The sequence below is a fragment of the Amblyraja radiata genome, chromosome 38 (assembly GCF_010909765.2).
Source record: "Amblyraja radiata isolate CabotCenter1 chromosome 38, sAmbRad1.1.pri, whole genome shotgun sequence".
Taxonomy (NCBI): domain Eukaryota; kingdom Metazoa; phylum Chordata; class Chondrichthyes; order Rajiformes; family Rajidae; genus Amblyraja; species Amblyraja radiata.
Genome location: NC_045993.1, coordinates 9,318,291 through 9,344,135, shown reverse-complemented (window position 1 = coordinate 9,344,135; position 25,845 = coordinate 9,318,291). Strand labels below are relative to the sequence as shown.

At 46.9% G+C, this 25,845-nt stretch overlaps 1 protein-coding gene across 1 annotated transcript in view; it reads right to left on the bottom strand.

Annotated features, from left to right (window-relative positions):
• Positions 1–1,946: 1,946 nt before the first annotated feature.
• josd1 (Josephin domain containing 1) overlaps positions 1,947–25,845 on the bottom strand; it is a 39,338-nt gene continuing 15,439 nt past the window's right edge. The window contains exons 2-4 of the mRNA XM_033013508.1: positions 12,877–13,005; positions 4,377–4,571; positions 1,947–2,483 (exon numbers count right to left, since the gene is read on the bottom strand). Of these exons, the coding sequence (XP_032869399.1) occupies positions 2,384–2,483; positions 4,377–4,571; positions 12,877–13,005 (424 nt within the window). The 3' untranslated portion in view covers positions 1,947–2,383. The remainder of the gene's footprint in view (positions 2,484–4,376; positions 4,572–12,876; positions 13,006–25,845) is intronic.

The window sequence follows — 25,845 nt, the reverse complement described above, 5'->3', positions numbered from 1 at the left end:
ACAAGAGCACATCAGAGTCAACCCCAAACCTCCAGAACAAGTCCATTCATTCTGCAGTTCTTGCATTAGCATCTGCAGCCACAGTAGCCCAGTTGCAAGCTCCAAGATGAGTTGGATATAAATCTCACCTAATACAGATAAAATCCTTAACCTCTGTGAATCTAGGTCTTTAAATGGAATGTCAAAACAATTGTTAAGGTGCCAAAAGAGTGCCAAAAGTGGTTTAGTTTAGTTTTTAGAGATACAGCGCGGAAACAGGCCCTTCGGCCCACCGTGCCGACCAGCGATCCCCGCACACACACACTATCCCACACACACAGGGGACAATTTACAATTTTACAAAGCCAATTAACCTACAAACCTGAGTTAGACACAAAATGCTGGAGTAACTCAGCGGGTGAGGCAGCATCTATGGAGAGAAGGAATTTGGTCCCGCCCCCTCCCCTGACATCAGTCTGAACCCGAAGCATCGCCAATTCCTTCTCTCCGTAGATGCTGCCTCACCCGCTGAGTTTCTCCAGCTTTTTGTGTCTACCTTCGATTTAACCAGCATCTGCAGTTCTTTCTTAAACCTACAAACCTGTACATCTTTGGAGTGTGGGAGGAAACCGGAGCTCCCGGAGAAAACCCCCGTGGTCACAGGGAAGGACGTACAAACTCCGTACAGACAGCACCCGTAGTCGGGATCGAACCCGGGTCTCTTGCGCTGTGAGGCAGCAACTCTACCGCTGCGCCACCGTGCTGAATTGTTTGGTGCGAGACATTACCTCATCCGCCCACACTACTTTGGTTGCTGTCCTTGGTTTGGCTAAGTTTGGATTTGAGTTTCATCGACTGTCCTCTAGTTTGGAAGTGTGGATCTTCTAATCTAACCCTCCATCAGAAAACAGAGAGGATTAACTTACTTCAAACCCTACGTAATGTTGAGTTTCTCTGCCTCCACAACTCATTATCACCTAGCCCACAGCCAACAATGGACCATTGTGGGCTCCACCTTTCCCTGACCATCCTTACTTTTTCCATATCTTCCATTCACTTGTTCTATATCTCTCTATACCACCTTCTATATCCCACGTTTCCCTTTCCCCTGACTCTCAGTCTGAAGAAGGGTCTCGACCCGAAACGTTACCTATTCCTTTTTCCCCAGAGATGCTGCCTGACCCGCCGTGTTACTCCAGCTTTTTGTGTCTATCTTCGGTGTAAACCAGCATCTGCAGTTCCTTCCTACACATTTATCCTCTACATGCATCCTAGTGGGTGTAGGGCAGGCGATGTACCAAGCCCAGGAGCACCTATCTGCATGTGATCGGTGGCAAGTACGACAAGTAAAGGGGCTACTGAATTGTGCAGGAAAAATCATAGGCAGTGGTACGATACTTTTTAAAACAAGCCACAAAACAAATAGAAACCCAATCCCATCAGGACCCCAATCATTCCATCTACTCTTGACCCGATTGTCAATGCAGTCACTGAGTTTAGTGTCCACTTCCAAGAGCCAAGGAACAATTTTAAAACTTGATTTGTCACGTTACGTCTGTGTGCAAAGTCTGAATGGACAAGAATAAATCATTTCGGCCATCGCAAGCGCTCTCCCAGATATTGATACATTCACAACACAATTGGCAGCAATCGCTTTCCGTTTTGGTTCCCTAATGTTTAGAAATCTAATCTTTTCTCAACTTTCAATTAGAAAAACGCAAGTCAGCTTTATTGATGTGTCTTGAGCTAGGACAGGAAATATGAAGTCATGCATCGATTTTAAAAGACGAATTATCACGTGAGCTGTCTCTCTCTCTCTCTCTCTCTCTCTCGCTGTCTTTCTGGAGATGCTGTCCAAAACAGCAGAGTGTTTGCAATGTCTTCTGTGTTTCTTGAAAAAGTATGCGTGAGCAAAAAAAATAAAAGATTTAGTGGGATAGTAGTGAGACACTGAGTGGAGAGGAGCATGCTGTTCAGCAATAAACATTTTCCTTTAATTTTATCCTTGGCCCCAGAGATCAAGGATCACCCGGCCCCTTCTGAATCTTTTTTCTTATTTTTATATTTATATATTTTACACTTTCTTTACTAAAGCAACAAGCCAAAAACAAAACACATTGTCCCTCATCAAGTTTTCCACACTTCGAGTAGTTTATATATAAATATATATATATATGTAGAGATATTATATATATATATTTTTGTTTTAAAAAAAAGCACCGACTCTTGTGTGGGATACTTAGGCCTCCATGTTCGTGTTAAGATATGCAGACCTGAAATACAATGAGCAGTTCCTCTGATAAAGTCTTCTGCGTTCACTGTTCTGGGTTGAAGTTCTGGTTCTGTCCACGCAAGGCGGAGGTGTAGCGGCTACAAAGGTTCGGTTTGATCGCGACGTCACGTGTCAGCCGTCCATTCTCCAGCTCTGATGAATCTCCACCTCCTCGCTTACAACCAAGAGGAGCTCGCAGTTCTTCCCCCTCAGCTGGTGCTTCAGGAACTTTCTGCGGAAGGAATAAAGGTGGAGAATTGGGCATTTGTGGTAACAAAAAGAAAAATCATCAAAGACCCACACCATCCTGGCCACACACTCATCTCCCTGCTACCTTCAGGTAGAAGGTACAGGAGCCTGAAGACTGCAACAACCAGGTTCAGGAATAGCTACTTCCCCACAGCCATCAGGCTATTAAACCTGGCTCGGACAAAACTCTGATTATTTAATAACCCATTTTCTGTTATTTGCACTTTATCAGTTTATTCATGTGTGTATAGATTGATTGATTGATTGATTATACCTTTAATAATCCTTTACAGGAAATTACAGTGCCACGACAGCTTCAAGACAGACATAACACCACACATTTCCTCAAATAGCTTCCATACTTAACAAGTTAAAATACAAGTTAAAATACAAGTTAAAATACAATTAATTTAAAAAAGTGCAGTTATTATGCGCATTATATAACCTTATAGCAGCTGGTAAACAGGACTTCCTATGTCTCTCAGTTTTGTACATTGGTGCAATCAGTCTCTGACTGAAGATGCTGCTCTTGATCACCTTCAGGGCATGGAGTGGGTGAGTGGGGTTGGTCATTATTGAACCCAGTTTGTTCAGAGCTCTGGCCTCTGCCACCTGTTGGACCGTTCGTTGCTCAGCCCCGACCACTGAGCCGGCCTTCCTGATCAGCTTGTCCAGTCTGTTTTTGTCCGCTATGCGGGCGCCATCTCCCCAACAGGCCACAGCAAAAAACAGAGCACTGGCCACCACTGAATGGTAGACACTGCACAGTAGGGGTTGGCAGATGTTAAATGACCTCAGCCTCCTTAAAAAATACAGTCGGCTTTGTCCCTTCCTGTACACCGCCTCCATATGACACTTCCAGTCCAGCTGTATATATTTATATTATGGTATATGGACACATTGATCTGTTTTGTAGTCAATGCCTACTATGCTGTGTGCTGAAGCAAAGCAATAATTTCATTGTCCTATACAGGGACACATGACAATAAACTCACTTGAACTTGAACTTGAAATGCCATGGCGATCATTGATCACTCTTCGCTCTAGTTCTATGCTATCCCACTTTCTCATTAACTCCCGACACACTGGGGACTGTTTACAGGGGTCAATCACCCTACGAACCCGCACATCTTCGGGATGTGGGAGGAAATTGAACCACCTGGAGGCAGCCAGTCAGCCCATTCTAACCGTGTTGGCGATTTAGAAAAAATTGTGAGAAACTTTGTATTTGTGTGGCTATCACTGGCAAAGCCTTTTTCATATAGTCTTTCACAAGCATGCCAGATTGAAGTGACTGAATTCCAGATTTATTTATTGAACTGAATTTCATTCCCCAGCTGCCGTGGTGGGATTTGAACTTGTGAACACTCGCACTCGGTCCGCCGAGGCCTACGGGATCTCCTGGTTACCAACCATTTCCACTCCCCTTCCGACGCATCACCGGCTCTGACCTCCCCCGTCCATCGAGGGGATCTATCACAGTCGCTGCCTCAAAAAGGCTGGCAGCATCATCAAGGACCCACACCATCCTGGCCACACACTCATCTCCCCGCTACTTTCAGGTAGAAAGTACAGGAGCCTGAAGACTGGAACGACCAGGTTCAGGAATAGCTACTCCCCCACAGCCATTGGGCTATTAAACTCGGCTCGGACGAACTCTGAACATTAAAGCCCATAATCTGTTTATTTGCACTTTATCAGTTTATTTATTCATGTGTGTATATATATTTATACAATGGTATATGGACACACTGATCTGTTCTGTATTCATGCCCACTATGTCCTGTTGTGCTGAAGCAAAGCAAGAATTTCATTGTCCTATCTGGGACACATGACAATAAACTCTCTCATGAACCGCCCGTGCCAGATCACTCACCGGAGCTCGTCCTCGTTGCCGATCTGATCCGGCAACTTCAGCTTGGAGTCGAGGTTGTAGTAGATCCCCGCCACCTCTCGCACACCGATCCAATGCTGCCGTTTGAGCGGAAGTTTCACCGGCCCCCAGCACAGGCTGGAGGGGATGTTCATGATGAAGCCCATCACGTTAGAGAGGGCGATGGTGTCAACATCTCTGGGGGAAGCAAAAATGTTTATAAAAATGCAGAAATGTCAGGAGGTGCTCGACAAACGCCAAGCACCTTGTCCATGGAGTCAACCATTCACAAGTAAACATGGTGGTCATGGTGCCTTTCAGCACATTGGTCCTCTTCAGGCAAGAGTGGCATGGTAAAATTGTAAATTGCCCCGCCTGTGTGTAGGATAGTATTAGTGTGCAGGACGGTGCGGACAAGGTGGGCCGAAGGGCCTGTTTCTCCAGCAAAGGATGCCGTATATCTCTAAACTAAAGAACTAAACTAAACTAGAGAATTGGCAGCGGAGCAAAGAAGGGTCTCGACACGAAACGTCACCTATTCCTTTTCTCCAGGGATGCTGCCTGACCCGCTGAGTCTTTTTCAGTCTATCTACAGAATTGGCTGAGCGTGTTTCAGGCCTGTTTCTTTCCCTATTTTCTTTCCTGCTTTATTGAACAGCCACAGGGAAGACATTCTAGCGGTCACTTAATGGCTGCAGAAGGATAGATAAGAAAATCGGTTCGCGACTTGAGCCTCCAACTAAGGACAACATCGGCCACTTGGAAGCTGAAGGCGACTTGTCCTTGTGAATCATCGTTAGATCAGCGTAAAGCAACTTTCAAAGCTCACATGTAGGTTCGCAGGCCTCTGACGCAGAGCTAACGTGCCGAGCACATTACATACGCTTGCATCGTTTCCAGATGAGCCCCACTGAGATGCTGCAGCTGACTGTTATCTTAATGAGAGCGCACCAGTAGCCCGAAGTAAAACAAATCACGTCAGCTATCATTGCCAGAACTCAAACATTTAGACTTTTTTTCTTCCAGGCATAAAACCATTCTGCAGAGGAAAATAAAGAGCAGAGAAGCAGAAGAGATTGCTCGTGTTTTCATGAGCACACAAACGACCATCCAACCTTGCAGCATTTCCACTGTGCACTTCAACACACAATGACTCACTGTTTTTGCAAACAAACGCAGTCCTGTTTATTTGGGTCGGGAAATTTTTACATTCCAGAGTCACATTATCAATATTAGAGCTAAATTCGAGAAATCAGCCAGTTTAGTTCAATGACAAGTGATTGTTTTATTCGTTTCAATATAACATCGCCAGCATCATCAAATGGGGATCAACGGTGGCGCAGCGGTAGAGTTGCTGCCTTACAGCGCCAGAGACCCAGGTTCGATCCTGACCACAGGTGCTTGCCTGTACGGAGTTTGTACGCTCTCCCCATGACCTGCGTGGGCTAATTGGCTTGGTATAATTGCGAATTGCCCCTAGTGTGTGTAGGATAGTGTCAATATGCGGGGATCGTTGGTCGGTGCGGACAGGGTGGGCCGAAAGGGTATTTTTCCGTGCTGTATCCCTAAACTAAACTATATTTTCTGTCGACCTCCATTCCTTCCTCCAGCTTCACAGTCGCAACTCATCAATCCCTTTTGTCCCACACATTATGTTTTCTTCTCATCTCTGGCCTTTGTCCAAACATTCGGCTGCCCCCCCCCCCCCCACCTGTATTTACCTATAACCTGCCCACGATTTGTCCTGTCCTTCCTCTCTTCCAGCTTTCCTCACCCCCCCCCCCCCCCAACCACAATCAATCTGAAGAAGGGTCCTGACCTGCAACGTTTATGTCTCTGTACTCCAGAGATGCTGCATGACCCGCTGAGTAACTCCAGCACTTTGTGTCTTTTTACTGTAAACCAGTATCTGCAGTTCCTTGTGTCTTCCTGCATTTTGACTACACATTACTGTAAGACTACCTACACCAGCTAGAGTAAAGGCTTCTTTTTGTTATTTTTCAATAGACAATAAACAATAGGTGCAGGAGTAGGCCATTCGGTCCTTCGAGCCAGCACCGCCATTCAATGTGATCATGGCTGATCATCCCCAATCAGTACCCCGTTCCTGCCTTCTCCCCATATCCCCTGACTCCGCTATTTTTAAGAGCCCTATCTACCTCTCTCTTGAAAACATCCAGAGAACCTGCCTCCACCGCCCTCTGAGGCAGAGAGCTTTCGTTCTTCATATGTTCACAATGTTCATTTGTGATGGGAGTAGAATTAGGCCGTTTGGCCCATCAACTCTACTGTCCCATTCAATCATAGCTGATCCATCTTTCCCTCTTAACCCCATTTTTCTGCTTTTCCCCCCATAATCCCCGACACCCATACTAATCAAATTTTTCTGAATGTTCCTCAAATCTCGGGGACTTTTGAAAATCAACACATGATCTCATTATCCACTTCAGAAGCTGGGACATGAAGCCTGTAGTTCGACAAATTTGCTCAGAACCACTTCCCTGATGATTGCATCTTTTCTGAGTTTCTTTCTCCTTTCCAATTCTCAGCTTATATCTATTTCTGTCATTTTATATCACATATTGCAAAGATTGATGTAAACGGCCTCAAATTCATCAGACATCATCGGTTTCATTGTTATTTCTAGAAGACTAATGCCCAGTTAGTTAACTATTTTTATTTAAAAAATATTTATAAAAGCATTCATTTCGTTTTGGATACAGCAAGGAAACAGGCCCTTTGGCCCATCGAGTCCATGCTGACCTGCAATCACCTGTTCACACTGGTTCATCCCATTTTTCTATCCACCCCGACCGACTCACTAGTGGGCAGTGTACTGAGCCCAATTAATCTACAAACCCACACGTCTTTGGGACGTGGGTGCAGATCAGAGCACATGGACGAAGCCCACACGGGCGCTGTGTGAACGTGCAAACTCCACTCAGGCAGCACCCTATAAAAGGACTGGACAAGCTAGAAGCAGGAAAAATGTTCCTAATGTTGGGCGAGTCCAGAACCAGGGGCCACAGTCTTAGAATAAAGGGGAGGCCATTTAAGACTGGGGTGAGAAAAAACTTTTTCACCCAGAGAGTTGTGAATTTGTGGAATTCCCTGCCACAGAGGGCAGTGGAGGCCAAATCACTGGATGGATTTAAGAGAGAGTTAGATAGAGCTCTAGGGGCTAGTGGAATCAAGGGACATGGGGAGAAGGCAGGCACAGGTTATTGATTGGGGACGATCAGCCATGATCGCTATGAATGGCGGTGCTGGCTCGAAGGGCCGAATGGCCTCCTCCTGCACCTATTTTCTATGTCTATGTTTCTATGTCAGGATCGAAACCGGGTCTCTGATGCTGTGAGGCAGCTTTTAATACCTCATTTTTCCCCATTTCTGGCTAGTTTTTTTCACTGTTAATAAATCTTCCTTATTAATCTTTTAATTATTTGCCTATTCTATTCCGTTCAACCTTCTGACCTGCCATTATCATTAGCTCTTTTATTAGTCAACCACAGATAATGGCCGAGAATTCAACCATTCCACCAAACTGGTTTTTCTGCTTCATTCTAATCTCCTCCTGTTTTTTTCCTTGTCTAAATCTGTTAGTGTGACCTTTTTATTTCCTTGCTCCTCATTTGCTTGAATAACCTTCCCTTAAATCCACCTCTCTTCCAGCTTTCTCCCCGCCTACAAAAAGGTGGCACAGTGATATAGTTGCTGTTCTGGAGTACAGCGCCAGAAACCCGGGTTTGATCCTGACCACTAACCGTGCTGCCTGTACGGATTTTATACGTTCTCCCCGCGACCGTGTGGATTTTCTCATGGTGCTCAGCTGCCCACTAACCAAAGACGAACAGGTTTGCAAGTTAATTAGCTTCAGTAAACTGGTAAATTATTCTTGGTGTGCAGGATAGTGTTAGTATCTTGTACCTTCCAAAGAGTCCACCAGGGACTATATGCGTGTCAAGGGCCTGTTCCACTTGGCCATCATTTACGCGACAGGCCGGTAGTGATTGATGCGCGAAGGTCGCGCGCGTCATCATGCGTCCGCACAGCCGTCTGGAGCGCGTGACGTCATTTGAAGATGGACACAAAATGCTGGAGTAACTCAGCGGGACCGGTAGCATCTCTGGAGATAAGGAATAGATGATGTTTCGGGTCGAGACTCTTCTTCAATCTGAAGAAGGGTCTTGACCCGAAACGTCACCCATTGCTTCTCTCCAGAGATGCTGCCGGTCCCGCTGAGTTACTCCAGCATTTAGTGTCTATCTCAATCGTCTTGGCCCCGCTCTGGGAGTAGGAGTGGGGGGTGGATCCGGACCGCAACGGCCGTGAGCCCCAGGCTGAGTTTGACGATCATTTGCCTGCTTCTGCTGCTGTTGGAGGTGAGACGTTGCGTCGCGCCAGGGTCTTGGGCCTGTCCCACTTTGGCCGTCAGTTATGCGACAGGCCGTTGGCGCGCAAAGATTTTGTGCCACTCTCCATGCCACTCCATGCGCCCAGCCCGCACTGCCCACGCGCTACCCACACGCTAGCAGATCACGTGAATGGCGCGTGAATGATGGCCAAGTGGGACAGGCCCTTGAGTGTACGAGTAACCGCTGGTTGTCGTGGACTCGGTTGCCGAAAGGTCTGTTTCCACGCTGTATCTCTCTCTGAACTAAAACTATACGACAATCAGTCTGAAGAATTGTTTAAGAAAGAACTGCAGATGCGGGAAAAATCGAAGGTAGACAAAAATGCTGGAGAAACTCAACAGGTGGGGCAGCATCTCTGGAGAGAAGGAATAGGTGACGTTTCGGGTCGAGACCTGAAGAAGGGCCTTGACCCAAAATGGCGCCTATTCCTTCTCTCCACAGATGCTGCCTCACCCGCTGAGTTTCTCCAGCATTTTTGTCTACCATCAGTCTGAAGAAGGTCTCTGACCCAAAACGTCACCTATTTATGTGTTCCTGAGATGCTGTCTGACCAGCTGAGTTACTTCAGCACTCTCTGTTTTTGTGGACCAGCATCTGTAGTGGGGTGGGAGATTGCAACCTTCACTGTTTCGACAAATGCAATCAACCTGGCGTGCACAATCAAATAAGATCAAATTGTCCATTAGAACAAGTTGTCCTACAACTTTAGGCTGTGCACGCCATACGCAAGAAGAAGAAGAAGCATCTGCAGTTCCTCGTTCCAAGATTTTATTATAGCTTTGTTCAGTCTTCCATCTTTCATGAACACTAGTTGAGTTTAGTTTCGAGATACAGGGTGGAAACAGGACCTTCAGCCCACCAAGTTCTATCCTACTCACTAGGGACAATTTACAGAAGCAAATTAACCTCCAAACCCGCACGACATAGGAACGTGAAAGGAAACCAGAGCACCCATCGAAAACCCACACAATCACAGGGAGAACGTACAAACTCCGTACAGACAGCATCCGCAGTCAGGATCGAACCAGAGTCTCTGGCGTTGCAAGGCAGCAAACCCCACTGTGCTGCCCTGAATTATTTAACTAGATTCTGTTTTCTGTCAGGTCTCTCTGGTTCCAACTCACTGGATGAAACAGCGGAGGCAATGTCCAGCTCTGTTCAAAAATGATTCTCAAAAGAATCTCAAAAATGATTCTCAAAAGAATCAAACGCCTTTCTTCTATAATAGAAAAAGGTACTTCAATAATGAGGAACGACACCAGAATTGCTTCCAGTTTTAAGTAGGAATAGAAACATAGAAAATAGGTGCAGGAGTAGGCCATTCGGCCCTTCGAGCCTGCACCGCCATTCAATATGATCATGGCTGATCATCCAACTCAGTATCCTGTACCTGCCTTCTCTCCATACCCCCTGACCCCTTTAGCCACAAGGGCCACATCTAACTCACTCTTAAATATAGCCAATGAACTAGCCTCAACTACCTTCTGTGGCAGAGAATTCCAGAGATTCACCACTCTCTGTGTGAAATTTTTTTTCCTCATCTCGGTCCTAAAAGATTTCCCCCTTATCCTTAAACTGTGACCTGTGAATGGAATTATGTGCATGATAGTTTTCACATCTTTGCGAAAAGACATCCAGAAAACCATTGAAGTATTTATGAAAATGATCCATTGTTGTAATGTAGTGAAATGAAGCACCTGCTTTGCACACAGCCAAGTGATGCATAAAGCAATGAGAGAGGTGGCCAGATAAGCAATCTTACTGTAGAAACAAGGAACTACAACAACAAAAAACAAAGTGCAGGAGGAGTAAATCACTGGCTCAGGCAGCATCTCTGGAGAACATGGACAGGTGACATTTTGGGTCGCGACCCTTCTTCAGGGCCACGACCCAAACGACTCAAGACGTCACACCGAGTTTAAAGAAGGGTCCTGACCCGAAACCTCACCCTATCCATTTCTCTAGAGATGCTGCCTGACCTCCTGAGTTACTTCTGCATTTAGTGTTTTTGTCTTTAAAAGCAATCCTATTGACTTCAGCGGGAGTCGAACACATCAGATGGTTATAGAACACTATCGTTAGGCTGCTGCATTGAATAAGACCAGTATAGATCAGTATAAGAGTTGGGAGGCCATGTTGCAATTCTATAAGATGTTGGTGAGGTCACATTTAGAGTATTGTGTTCAGTTCTGGGCATCATGTTATGAGAAATATGTTGCAATGCTGGAAAGAGTGTAGAGAAGATTTACGAGGTTGTTGTTATAATAATAATAATAATGGATGGGATTTATATAGCGCCTTTCTAATACTCAAGGCGCTTTACATCGCATTATTCATTCACTCCTCAGTCACACTCGGTGGTGGTAAGCTACTTCTGTAGCCACAGCTGCCCTGGGGCAGACTGACGGAAGCGTGGCTGCCAATCTGCGCCTACGGCCCCTCCGACCACCACCAATCACTCACACACAGTCACACACATTCACACACAGGCAAAGGTGGGTGAAGTGTCTTGCCCAAGGACACAACGACAGTATGCACTCCAAGCGGGATTCGAACCGGCTACCTTCCGGTTGCCAGCCGAACACTTAGCCCATTGTGCCATCTGTTCCCAGCGACGTTATAGGGAGAGGTTGAGCAAGCTAGGACTATTCTTTGCAGCGCAGGAGGACGAGGGGTGATCTTATAGAGGTGTACAAAATCATGGGTGGAATAGACTGGGTAAATGCAGGGAATCTCTTGCCCAGAGTTGGAGAATCGAGAACCAGAGGATATAGGTTTAAGGTGAGGGGGAGGGGGGAGAAATTTAATAGGAACATGACGGGTAAGTTCTTCACATAAACTTGGTGATGGGTGCATGGAATGAGCTGCCGGAGGAGGTCGTTGAGGCAGGGACTATCGCAATGTTTAAGAAACATTTAGACAGGCACATGGACAGGACAGGTTTACGATACAACATTTAATTACCCCAGGAGGGAAATTGATCTGCCAACAGTCATAAAACACAAAATACATGAAACATGGAATTAAAGTGGCCAGTGGAAAGGATTGGGGATGTGCAAAGATTGGGGTGGGGGAGAGGAGTCAGGAGTCAGTCACAGTCTACCCCACGATAGAAGGGGGTGAGTTGTACAGTTTAGAGAGATATGGTCCAAGCACAGTATAGATGGGACATGTTGGTCGATGTTGGCAAGTTGGGTCGAAAGGCCTTTTTCCACGCTATATGACTATGATCACAACTAATGTTCCTGTTTATCTTCGTTTCCTTGTCTAAATCCCTTCAATTTCCTTTGTGTGCAAGAACATTTTGCCTCGAGCTCTTCATAAGTTCTAGGAGCAGAATTAGGACATTCAGCCCATCAAGTCTACTCCATCAATCATGGGTGATCTATCATTCACTCTCAACCCCATTCTGCTGCCTTCTCCCCATAACACCTGACACCCTTAAAGCCCTGTCCCACGGTACGAGTTCATTCCAAGAGCTCTCTCTCCCGAGTTTGCCCTGATTCGAACTCGTAGATTTACGGTAATGGCCACTCGTCGGTACTCGGGGCTCTCGTGGACATTTTTCAACATGTTGAAAAATCTTCACGAGTCTTCCCGTGCTTACCTGCCGTTAGCGAGTCTTCCCGAGTACCTGCCGTTAGCCGCTAAGAGACGTCCCCGTGCTCCGACGTACCCGCTATGTTCATTCTCCGTGCTTACCACGAGTTTGATTTTTTTAAAACTCGGGAGAGCTCTTGGAATGAACTCTTACCGTGGGACAGGGCTATTACAAATCAAGAATGTGTCAACCTCCCCCCCCCCCCCCCCCCCCCCCCCCCCCACCCCCCACCCACCCCCTTAAAAATACCCAATGACTTTGCCTTTACTCGCACTCCACCCACTACTGACAGTCTGAAGTAGGGTCCTGACCCGAAACGTCACCCATCCTCTTTCTCCAGAGGTGCTGCTTGATCTGCTCCAGCACTTTGTGTCTATCACTGGTTTAACAAAGACTGGTTTATCTGACTGAGTTTCGCAGAGAGCCACGATTGCATGCTCAAACTGCAGAGTGATATGTGGAGAAAAGATCTTCCCATTGTCCCTACCTTCGTTTGTCCCACCAAACAGCTTCGTAACCTTTCGTCTGAAGAGCGGCCATGATCACGTTGACATCGTAGTTCCCGGTTCCCAGCATGCTCTTCTTGTGCGGCGTCACCAAGGTGTTTGGGGACAACCTGCCAGACAAAAGCAGAGTTCATCATTGAAGAGGCGGTAAGTGATAAGACAAGCATTTCATTCACTTCTTAAAAGGTCCCCAAAGAGGTTTTTTTTCCAGACGATTAAGTACTTTTAAAATGTGGTCACCGCTGTATCATGCACTATTAGTGTTTGTTGTACTATTGGTTGTTTTTTGTGTGTAGGTGTGCATGTAAGTGCGTGCGTGTGCACGTGTGTGTGTATGTGTGTGCGCGCGTGTGTATGATCTATATATGTGTGTATTTGTGAGTATATGTTTACACCTATAAAAGTACACACACAAAACATTTTTTTCTCTCTCTTGTTTATTATATTGCTCACAGTATACTATGTATTCTGTTGTGCTGCTGCTTTGTTCTCTCTGGGACATATGCCAATAAAACACTCTTGACTTAAGGGCCTGTCCCACTGAACAAGCTAATTCAAGAGTTCTCCCGAGTTTCCCCCGATTCTAACTCGAAGAATTACGTTAATAGCCACTCCTAGGTACCCTCGGCTCTCGTGGACATTTTTCAGCATGTTGAAAAATCTTCACGAGTCTTCACGAGCTTACCGCGTTTTCCGAGTACCTGCCGTTAGCGTTACGAGCCGCTTAGAGACGTCCTGAGCTCCGACGTACATTCTACGTGCTTACCACGAGTTTTAAACTCGGAAGAGCTCTTGAATTACCTCGTACAGTGGGACAGGCCCTTTAACAATCCATCCAATTTGCACACAGCAAGGTTTTCGAAATTCCAATGTCTTAATATCTAGGCAAGTCTGGGTTAAGTAACGTTGCAAGGGGGATAAATGTTGGCCTCACAGGGGCAGCGTGGATTCCATTGTGAAACAATAACACACACCATCCAATGATAGATGCAAAGTTCTGGAGCAACTCAGCAGATCAGGCAGCATCTACGATACGATACAACTTTATTTATTCCAGGAAGGAAATTGATCTGCCAACTGTCATAAAACACAAGACATGAAATTAAACTGTGCAAAGTTTTGGTGAGTGGGGGGGGGGGGGGGGGGAAGAGGAGTCAGTTTACGACTCGGTGCCTGCAGTACTCATTTCGATGGTCTCTGTATGTATTCTAATTAAAGTATTTATTATGATACTAGACCAAGTGCAGACCCGTTGGGTCTGCTCCCCCAACGCAGCCGTTCCCTACCCGTAGCCCCCACGGGAGACGTGGTCCTCCAACTCAAACGGCTCAGGAATCAGCAGTGCGGCTGTTTTTAAATGGCGTCTTTGAGGCGAGATGCGGGCGCCAGCAGCCGTTATGGTCGCTGGCCAGCAGGAGGCGACAAAATGAGTGAGTTGGGGGGGGGGGGGCAGAAGGATTTTATCAAAAATATGTACATACAACGAAATTTAATGAGGCGTGGATACTTGGAATGAAAAGTGAAATCTCTACCGAAATGGAAAAAATCAGGGCGTTTGTGGGTCGGGTGTTGGCGTAGCAACGAATCAAAGGCTGGCAGCCACAAGTCAGAAACACACACAGCCACACACACACACACACACAGAGATTTAAATATAGATAGATAAGGACTCTGCATCAACAGAAGGGGGAGGGGGGGGGGGGGTTGTACAGTTTGATAGCCACAGGGAAGAAGGATCTCCTGTGGTGTTCTGTACTGCATCTTGGTGGAACCAGCCTGTTGCTGAAGGTGCTCCTCAGGTTGACTAGTACGTGTCATGGAGGGGGTGAGCTGTATGGCCCACTCTCATCTCTGGAGAAAAAAGGATGGGTGACATTCCGGGCTGGGACCTTTCTACCGGCCTGAAACGTCATTCATCCTTTTTCTCCAGCGACGCTGCCTGACCCGCTGAGTTACTCCAGCACTTTGTATCTACCTTTGGTATAAACCAACACTTGCAGTTCTTTGTTTCCACATTTTAGCAAATTCTTATTATTATTTCCACCTGAAAGAGCAGGTAGGAGTTCAGTTTAATGTCTCTGCTGAAAGGTGGTACCTCCAATGGTGCAGTGGTCCAGCTGTACTGCACTGAGGCTGCAAGTCAGAACTTCATTGTGTAGGAAAGAACTGCAGGTGCTGGTATAAACCGAAGATAGGCACAAAATGCTGGAGTAACTCAGCGGAACAGGCAGCATCTCTGGAGAGAAGGAATGGGTGACGTTTCGGGTCTAGACCCTTCTCCAGACTGAATTTCATCGTTCTGTTTGGGACATATGACAATAAAACGCTCTTGACTTGAAGCATTAGCCTGAAATGTCATGCTCTCTCAAGAGCTGGCTCTTTTTCAACTTCATTGCTTTATCCAGTGAGTTGGAACCAGAGGAGGACTGACAGAAAACAGAGCCAATTTAAATAGTTTAGTTTAGAGTTACAATGCTGGACAGGCTCTTCGGCCCACCGAGTCCATGCTGACCAGTGATTTCTATACACTAACACTATCCAACACACTAGGGACAATTTCCAATCTTTACCAAAGCCAATTAACCTACAAACCTGTACGTCTTTGGATTGCGGGAGGAAACCGGAGCACCCGGAGGAAGCCCACACAGTCACAGGAAGAATGTACACACTTCGTACAGACAGCACCTTCTTCTGTCGTATGTCTTTTAGACCTGCAGCTCCGTTGAGGCGAGCCAGGACACCGTGTCATCGTCCAGGTCAATCAGACCTCGTTCACCATTCGGTGGCCGGTGTTTGGGGCAACTGGTGACAATGTGCTCCACTGTGTTGGGTCCCCAGGAGGCGCTGTCCACGAGGCCCCACCTCTTCATCGCTACTCCATAGCGTCCGATGCCCGTCCTCAAGCGGTTGTCCACTGCTTTCGGGGCAGGTCCTGGCCAGGGACGTCCATGGGGTCATTGATGTAATGGTGTAGCCTAGATGGTTCCACTGACTTCCACTGGTCTCTCCATCTCATCTTGACCCAGGCGGCCTTAGAAGCGTCAGCCGGTGTTGTGCAGAGCAGCTCTTGGGCTTGCGTGGCAAAGGGGTGCCGTGACTTGAGGCGCGCTCGTCGTGGTGTCTCTGTGACGATCTGATGGAGGAGGTGGGATTCACTGGTCTGTGCCTTTCGAGAGAGGGCCAGCGTGGCTGCTTCTCGTCTGATGGTGGCTGGGGCGATGCCAGCGAGGACGGGCAGTCGGTTTACTGGGGTGGCTCGTAGGCATCCGGAGACAGTCCGCAGGGCGCGGTTGAGGGCAGCATCCAGCTTCTTGACGTGAGGGCTACGGCACCAGACCGGGGCGCAGTACTCGGCGGCTGAGAACACCAGGGCCACTGTGGACATGCGCCCGTAGTCAGGATCAAACCTGGGTCTCCGGCGCTGTAAGGCAGCAACTCTACTGCTACAGAGCCCACTTTGATTTTTTAGCAATGCTCATGGAGTCAGTGAATTCACCAGCTTTCACCTGCAATCCGCTCCAAGTGAATGATCACCCGCACTGGCAAATAAACATCTAAGTATTTCACTTTAAGCCTTGTCCAAATCAAAACGCCCCCTGTAGACACAAGCCAATATCCAAGCACATTTTAAAACGACACTTCAGAGAATAATGGACTTCAAGCCCTGAAGATAGATATCTTCCAGAACATCATCTCAGTTGTACGAAAACACCATTCTATTTTTACGTTCTATTTTTCTGTGGGCAATTCAAGTGGCAGTAACATTAAAAGTTAACTTGTCGGTACTTGTTTTTTATCGAATGACAACATTGCATCAGCTATGCCTGGTTCACAATTATCAAAGGGATCTCTATAGCATTATTGTTATGTTCCAGGACATGCCAGAGAGCTGGGTTCGATACTTTGGAAAAGGTAGATATAAAGAACAGCGGATGCTGGACTATACCAAAGATAGACACAAAGCGCTGGAGTAACTCAGTGGGTCAGGCAGCGTCTCTGGCGAAAAAGGATAGGTGACGTTTCGGGTCAGGACCCTTCTTCAGACTGAAGGTATGGGGGTGGGGAAGGGGGTGAAAAGCTGGAGGTGAGAAAAGACCAGGATTAATAAACACCGGCAACAAGTGACCTCAGGCAGGGTGGTGCCCTGGTTGGCCCATTGATGGCCAGGGAAGGTGGGATCTCAAGCAAAGATCCTATAGCAGAGCAGGATAGACCACTCCTCCTAAATGCAATGGGCTGATGTGTAGTACGCAACGGAGCGGAACGTGGGCCTTTTTTTCATCCATTTCAGTAATGCTGGAGTAACTCAGCGGGACAGGCTGAAGTGGAGAGAATTATGGGGAATGTTTCAGATCGAGAGAACACTTGGTCAAGATGCTTTTCTTAGCAGAGGAGCTTAGTTTTAACAAGTTATTATCATGTTCAACACAGCCATCTTGGACCAAAGGGCCTGTCCTATGCTGTACTATTCTATGCTCTTTTAAAGAGGGCTTGCGGGATTTTTTTTTGTTTTGTTTTTTGCATCAATCCAGGATTATGCATTGATCGCATCAGTCAATGCATCCACTTAGATAGACTTTAGATTTAAACCAGCATAGGCAGTTCCTTCCTACACAGTAAAGATTAGCCTTTCCAGTCCTTCATGAATACCTAAAGTTAGTTGAGATCTGCTGAGCAAATGTAAGGCACCATATAAACGATACGTTTAAGAAGGAACTGCAGATGCTGGAAAATCGAAGGTAGACAAAAATGCTGGAGGTGAGGCAGCATCTATGGAGCGAAGGAAATAGGTGACATTTCGGGTTGAGACCCTTCTTCAGACTGATGTGGGTGTGGGAGGGTCGGGAAGAAGAAAGGAAGAGGCGGAGACAGTGGGCTGTGGGAGAGCTGGGAAGTGGAGGGGAAAGTAGGGGAAAGCAGGGACTACCTGAAATTGGAGAAGTCAATGTTCATACCGCTGGTTTGTAAACTACCCAAGCGAAATATGAGGTGGTGCTCCTCCTATTTACAGTGGGCCTCACTCTGGCCATGGAGGAGGCCCGGGACAGAAAGGTCGAATTCGGAATGGGACGGGGGGGGGGGGGGTTGAAGTGCTGAGCCGCCGGGAGATCAGGTTGGTGTTGTGCCACATGTTTGGGTTTTTCCCCCCCGGAAATTATAATGCTCACCTGTATATCATTCCAGTCCACCAAAAATTATAGTTATTGCTTGCTGAAAATTAGTTTCTGAGATACAAATTGCACCAGTAATGCAAAATGGTAATTCTAGCAGATTAAATCGGGAGGAACTGTTTCCAAAAGAGGAGAATCAATAGAGACGCAATTTAAAATAATTGGCAAAATAACTAAAGGAGAGAGGAGAAGAGTGTGTTTCTTAAACAGAGCAAGTAGCAGGGAACGAAAATTCATTGACCTAATTCAACTAGACATATCTTGAATGCAAATCAAATGAATTTGAAGAAGGAAAACAAAAAAACCCCACAAATAATGAAAGGCCTGGATGTGGAGAGGATGTTTGCAGTGGTGGAAGAGTCCAGGACCAGAGGGCACAGCCTTCGAAGAAAAAGGATGTATCTTTAGAATGGAGACAAGTAGGAATGTCTTTAGCTAGAGGGTGGTGAATCTGTGGATTTCGTTGCCACAGACGGCTGTGGAGGCCAAGTCATTGGGTATTTTTAAAGCAGAACTTGATTGGTACGGGCGTCAATGGTTACGGTGAGAAGGCAGGAGAATGGGGTTGAGAGGGAAATTTAGATTAGCCATGATCGAATGGCGGAGCAGACTCGAGGGGCCAAATGGCCTAATCCTACTCCTGTCTTGTGGCCCTATAAAATTACAGGGGCTACGGAAAACGTGGAAGGTCGCCCGAGAGTGCTAGCATAGGCATAGTGGGCCGAGTGGCCTGTTTTTGTATGGCACTGGGATATTTACAGCATCTGGCTGCAATCAGAGGTATAAGTCTCTCTTCGGTTTAAACCAGCATCTGCGGTTGTTTGCCACACGGTATAAATTGAACACAGCTCTGAGTTGGCATACAAAAAAAAAAAACGTTTTGAATGTGGTTCTTAAATTCCAGAATCCACGTGTAGATTGAGGGGAAAGTGACCATCAGAATGCAGCCAACAAACCTTGCCACAGTTCTGCAGGGAACAAAACCGCCATTTTCCCCCGACATTAAAAGGATTCACCACATCTATGCAACCGCCCAACCATGTACATTTGGGACAAGTCCAGCTTGTAATTGTTCTGTCGTAGAAGTGGTTTTGAAATAATTTCTGACAGCCCGTGTGGTTTGGATGCGTTTGTGAGACGTGTCTGTCACAATCACGTGGCATTAAATGTAAACAACTCGCGACCGGGTCACGGTGAAGTGACGTGGATCTTGTGACAACTGACCTGGGCGTGGGTTTCACGTCCCCGGGAACATAGTTAACTTGTAAAAAATAAACTTAGCATTTTAAAACAGAAGAATGCACTTTTTTTCCCCGACATACACAGTGTATTAACAACAGACCATCTACCAGCATGAAGCTTTTCCAGAGTTTTTGTGGCTTTGAACATATTAGGCTGAGGGAGAACCTCACCTTCATAGTTCTTGGAGCAGAATAAGGCCATTCGGCCCATCAAGTCTACTCTGCCTTTCAATCACGGCTGATCTATCCCTCTCAAACCCATTCTCCTGCCTTCATAGAAACATAGAAAATAGGTGCAGGAGTAGGCCATTCGAGCCTGCACCGCCATTCAATATGATCATGGCTGATCATCCAACTCAGTATCCCGTACCTGCCTTCTCTCCATACCCCCTGATCCCCTTAGCCACAAGGGCCACATCTAACTCCCTCTTAAATATAGCCAATGAACTGGCCTCAACTACCTTCTGTGGCAGAGAATTCCAGAGATTCGCCCTACAACCTCTGACACCCTTATTAATCAAAAATCTGTCAATCTCCACCTTAAAAATATCCGTTGATTTGGCCTCCACAGCCGTCTGTGGCATGAATTCCACAGATTCACCACCCTCTGACAAAATTAATTGTACCCCATCTCCTTTCTAAAGGAACAACCTTTTCTTCTGAGGTGTGGCCTCTGGTCCTAGACTCTCCCACTAGTGGAAACATCCTCTCCACATTCCCTCTAACCTACCTCATCCTCGTTGAATCTTAGGCCATTCGGCTCAACTCATACACTGACCAGTTGGCACCCATTCGCAATAATCCCATCACTTGGTTTGTCGCCTTCTATACCGAGGTACTTCAAGTGATCATAGAAACATAGAAAATAGGTGCAGGAGTAGGCCATTCGGCCCTTCGAGCCTGCACCGCCATTCAATATGATCATGGCTGATCATCCAACTCAGTATCCTGTACCTGCCTTCTCTCCATACCCCATGATCCCTTTAGCCACATCTAACTCCCTCTTAAATATAGCCAATGAACTGGCCTCAACTACCTTCTGTGGCAGAGAATTCAACAGATTCACCACTCTCTGTGTGAAAAAAGAAATTCTCATCGCGGTCCTAAAGACTTCCCCCTTATCCGTAAACTGTGACCCCTTGTTCTGGACTTCCCCAACATCGGGAACAATCTTCCTGCATCTAGCCTGTCCAACCCCTTACGAATTTTGTAAGTTTCTATAAGAACCCCCCTCAATCTTCTAAATTCTAGCGAGTACAAGCCGAGTCTATCCAGTCTTTCTTCATATGAAAGTCCTGCCATCCCAGGAATCAGTCTGGTGAACCTTCTCTGTACTCACTCCATGGCATCTAAACACTTCTTAAATGCTGCCATCGCCCGATCTTCAAACACACTCGTGCAGTGCATTCCAGGTACTAAACCACTCTCTAGCTGGAGGCCCTGCCACAGCCTGGGGCTCGACTGGATCGGGAGCTGCTCCAAGAGGCCAAGCGCACAGAGCGGTGTAGCAGCAGTGGAGGACGCCAGCCGCCTTCTTGGCCAGGCCAACCCCGCAATTTTATTGTTGATCTGATCTGTTGTTAATGCACTGTGCACGTTGGAAAATCTTTGTGTGGGAAAGAACTGCAGATGCTGGTTTAAATCGACGAAAGACACAAAATGCTGGAGTAACTCAGCGGGACAGGCAGCATCTCTGGAGAGAAGGGATGGGTGACGTTTCTGGTCGAGACCCTTCTTCAGACTGATGAATTGAGAAATATTGCCATCTTTCATTTGTTTTTAAAGCACAAGTTTCTTTTTTTACAAGTTAACTATGTACCCAGAGAAGTGAAACCAACACCCAGGTCAGTTGTCACAAGATCCATCTCACTTCACGGTGACTCGGTTGTGAGTTATTTACATTTAATGCCACGTGATTGTGACAGACATGTTTCACAAATGCATCCAAACCACAAATGCATCCAAACAAAAAGCAGGATTGATTTTAAAATCACTTCTAAGACAGAACAATTACAACTCTGCAGCAAAACTTGTCTTTACGATCAAGTTAAAACTCTATAGGTATAATAATTTGAGAACCAGAAAACATAGGTTTAAGGTGAGGGGGGAAAGATTTAATAGGAGTCTAAGGATTAACATTTTTCACACAAAGGGTGGTGGGTGTATGAAACGAGCTGCCGGAGGAGGCAGTTGAGGCTGGTACTATCGCAGCGCTTAAGAAACATTTAGACTGATACATGGATAGGACAGGTTTAGAGGGATATGGGGCAGACGCAGGCAGGTGGCACTAGTGTAGATGTGACATGTTGATCAGTGTGGGAAAGTTGGGCCGAAGGGCCTGTTTCTCAGCTGTATGACTCTGTGACTATGACAATTTGGACTTGAAACTTGAAGAGTGGCACAAAAAGTTGTCAGGGGCTATGGGCAGAAGGCAGGAGAATGGGGTTGAGAGGGAAAGATAGATCAGCCATGATCGAATGGTGAAGTAGACTTGTTGGGCTGAATGGCCTAATTCTGCTGCTATCACTTATGAATTTATGAATAAAGTCTGATAAACTTTACAGATGACTTGTTGTTGAGGCTGAAACTGGATCAGCCACGATGACATTGAATGTCAGAACAGATTGAAGGGCTGAATGGCCCACTCCTGGTCCTGTTATCTTATGTTCTGACTGAACAGCGCAATCCTCTTGTTAGCTGAATATTTTAAAGGTGAAGCTTGACAGATTGTCGACCATCACAGGTATCAAGGGTTATGAGGAGAAGGCAGGAGAATGGGGTTGAGAGGGAAAGAAAGATCAGCCATGATTGAATGGCGGAGTAGGCTAGATGTGCCGAATGGCCTAATTCTGCTCCATGAACATGTGAACATGGCGACTTGCATACTGTCGCAGTGTACTATTCCTGTACACTTGTACTTAACAAAGATCGTGCTTATGTATGGTAATACTTTTACTGAAATGCGGAAAATGTGAAATGCAAAAATGGAATTTGGCTGCACCTTGGTACATATGACAATAAAGTATCATAGGACCCCATTGAAGTATCATAGGACCCCTCATATCCCCTCTGAATCTTTTCCCTCTTGTTCTAAACCCATGTCCTCTAGTTCTGTCTACTTCTAGCACGGGGAAAGGTTTCTTGCAGCCTGCCATATTGAGATACCCCTTGTAACTTTATAAACCTCAATCATTCCCCCTCTTGAGGCCTCCTCAGTCACATCCTCTCTTAACCTCCTCAACCCTGCCTCCTTTACCATAGACTTCAATCAATCAATCAATCAATCAACCTTTATTGTCATCTTGCAAGCAACAGTTGTACAGTGCAAAATGAAAAGACGTTTCCCAGGGAATACCGGAGCATCGCACATGAAATTTAAAACATTTCACACATAATAACACTAAAAACAATCCAGTCCCTGATGGAACAGTATAAATAGTTAAAAGCAGGTAAAACAACAACGTTAAAATACAGTAAACCAATCATAAAAATGTCCGGGGCAGCTGATTTGAGTGGCCAGTGCCAGTTATTAAAGTGTCCGTGCCAAGCCTCAGAATCAGGTGACTGTGAGTACAGAGTGACTGTTTAGCAGCCTCACAGCCTGTGGCAGGAAGCTGTTTAGCAGTCTTGTAGTCCGGGCTATGGGCAGAGATAGAGCGTGGAAACAGGTCCTTCGGCCCAGAGTCCGTGCTGACCTGCGGTCACCCCAGCGAGGAACAAGCTTGTGTCTCTCCAATCTGCCACTAGCAAGCACAATCTCCACCAACAACACAGCCAGAGTGAACCGTCGTAATCCATTAATTCATCATGTGGGCGGCACGGCAACGCAGCAGTGGAGTTGCTGCCTCACTGCGCCAGAGACCCGGGTTCGATTCTGACTAGGGGGGGCTGTCTGTATGGAGTTTGCACGTTCTGCCCGTGACCACGTGGGTTTTCACCAGGTGCCCCGTCCTCCCACACTCCAAAGGCGTACAGGTTTGTAGGTTAATTGGCTTGGTATCAAATGTAAATTGTCCCTGGTGTGCAGGGCAGTGTTAGTGTGCGGGGATCGCTGGTAGGCGGGTACCCGGTGGGCCGAAGGGCCTGTTCCCGCGCTACATCTCTAAACTAAACATGCAAAGTTCTTAAGGAATTCTGAGATGTAACTAGATTGTATAATGAAACAGAACTATTTAGCCTACATTTCTGTGGAAAAACAGCCAGAGAAGTTTACGATGTGGAAAAAGGCTGCTGTAGCCATGGCATCTGAAAGAAAAGTTGCTCTTGGGCGCAAGTCCCTTTTACATAATGAGACTTTCTGCCCCAATCATTCTCTGGAAATGGTCTCAAGATTTAGGCTTTAGACTTAGAGATCCAGCATGGTAACAGGCCCTTCGGCCCACCGTGTCTGCGCTGACCAGCGATCCCCGCGCACTAACACTATCCTACACCCACGAGGGACATTTTTTACATTTACCAAGCCAATTAACCTACAAACCTGCACGTCTTTGGAGTGTGGGAGGAAACCGAAGATCTCGGAGAAAACCCACGCAGGTCACGGGGAGAACGTACAAACTCCATACAGACAGCGCCAGTAATCGGGATCGAACCCGGGTCTCTGGCGCTGCATTCGCTGTACAGCAGCAACTCTACCGCTGCCCCACCGTGACCGCCCATTCTCCAGCCTTCACCCCGTAACCTTTGATGCCCTCACTAATCAAGAACCTAGCGATCTCCACATTAAAAGCACCCACTGACTTGGCCTCCTCAGCCGTCTGTGGTCATGAATTCCACAGATTCACCACCCTCTGGCTGAGGAAGTTCCCTCATGTGATTCTACAAGCGTGATCAACACACCAGCAACCAGTGAAAGATGAGCTGTGTACACTTGGCCTTTTTGATAATTATTAGGGATTGAGTAATTTTACGAACACAAGGGCAAGCATTATCATGGGTCTGACGCACATTTGGCCTGCATTTAAAGCTTTACTTTATCCACAGATACAAATAATGGATGAAGCCTCCCTCAAAGTCCACATTACTACAAGGCAAACAGGACGGTACAGGGGTAGAGATGCTGCCTAAAGGGCCTGTCCCACTTACGTGTCCTTGGCACGCAAATTCCGCGACCTCGTGGTCGCGTTGAGCCGCGATGGTGCGGCGAAGGACGGGCGCGATTACATGCGTACGCACAGCCTTCTGGAGCGCGTGACGTCATTTGAAGATGGACGCAAAGCTGGAGAAACACAGCGGGACCGGCAGCATCTCTGGAGGAAAGCAATGGGCGATGTTTCGAGTCTGAAAGAAGGGTCTTGACCCGAAATGTCACCCATTGCTTCTCTCCAGAGATGCTGCCGGTTCCGCTGAGTTACTCAAGCATTTTGTGTCTATCTTCAATTTTCTTGGCCCCGCTCTGGGAGTAGAAGTGGGGGCGGATCTGGACCGCAACGGCCGTGAGCCCCAGGCCGAGTTCGGCGATCGTTTGCCTGCTTCTGCTGCTGTTGATGGTGAGACGCTGCTTTGCGCCAGGGTCTTGGGCCTGTCCCACTTGGCCGTCAGTTCCGCGACAGGCTGTTGGCGCGCAAAGATTTAGTTCACTACAAAAATTTCGGAGCCCCGCGCGATGTCGCGGACAACTACATACCCCTCCGCGCTTCACAGTGGGACCGGCCCCGCGTGGCCACGCGATGCCCGTACGTCTCAGCGCGACCACGAGGTCGCGTAATTTGCGTGCCAAGGACACGTAAGTGGGACAGGCCCTTTACTGTGCCAGGTTCGAACCAGACCACGGGTACTTGTCTGTACGGATGTGTTCGTTCTCCCCGTGACCTGCGTGGATTTTCCCCGAGAGCTTCTCTGTCCTCCCACACTCTAAAGACGTACAGGTTTGTAGGTTAATTGGCTTGGTAAAATTGTGAATTGTCCCTAGTGCGTGTAGGATAGTGTTAGTGTGCGGTGATCGGTGGTCGGCGCGGACTCGGTGGTTCGAAGGTCTTGTTTCCACGCTGTATCTCTGAACTAAACTGTAAGCTCATGTTGTTTACACCCTTGCAAATAAACCTTCACGTCCCACAGCAGATCCGAGGCCTACTGCACTCTGCACACTGAGTGTACAATAGCACGTTGCAACCAAAGGCTACGTTCTATTTAGAAATAGCCATCAACTGCAGTCTGAACGATTCCTTTGATAGTCGCCAGGATTGAGCACTGGGATATTTTTCAGATCCTGCAATTGAATTATATAAACACTGATAAGCGCCTTGTGCTTTACGCTGCATTGTACTATTGTTACCATAGCAACAGGGTTATTGCCCTTTTTCTCTCTCAAAAATCAGTACAATTGTTTGCTTTAGTTTTCCTACGAAGCAGTGCATTGTTGTGTTCAACCTGACCAGGGTTCTTACACGATGAAACACCCTGCCGCTTTGTGCCTGCAACAATGAATCTCCGCAAATGGACAAAAAGCAGGCAAAAAAAAACAAAAAATAAAGGCAGCCGGCATCATCAAAGACCCACGCCACCCTGGCCACGCTCTCATTTCATTCCCACCGTCGGCAAG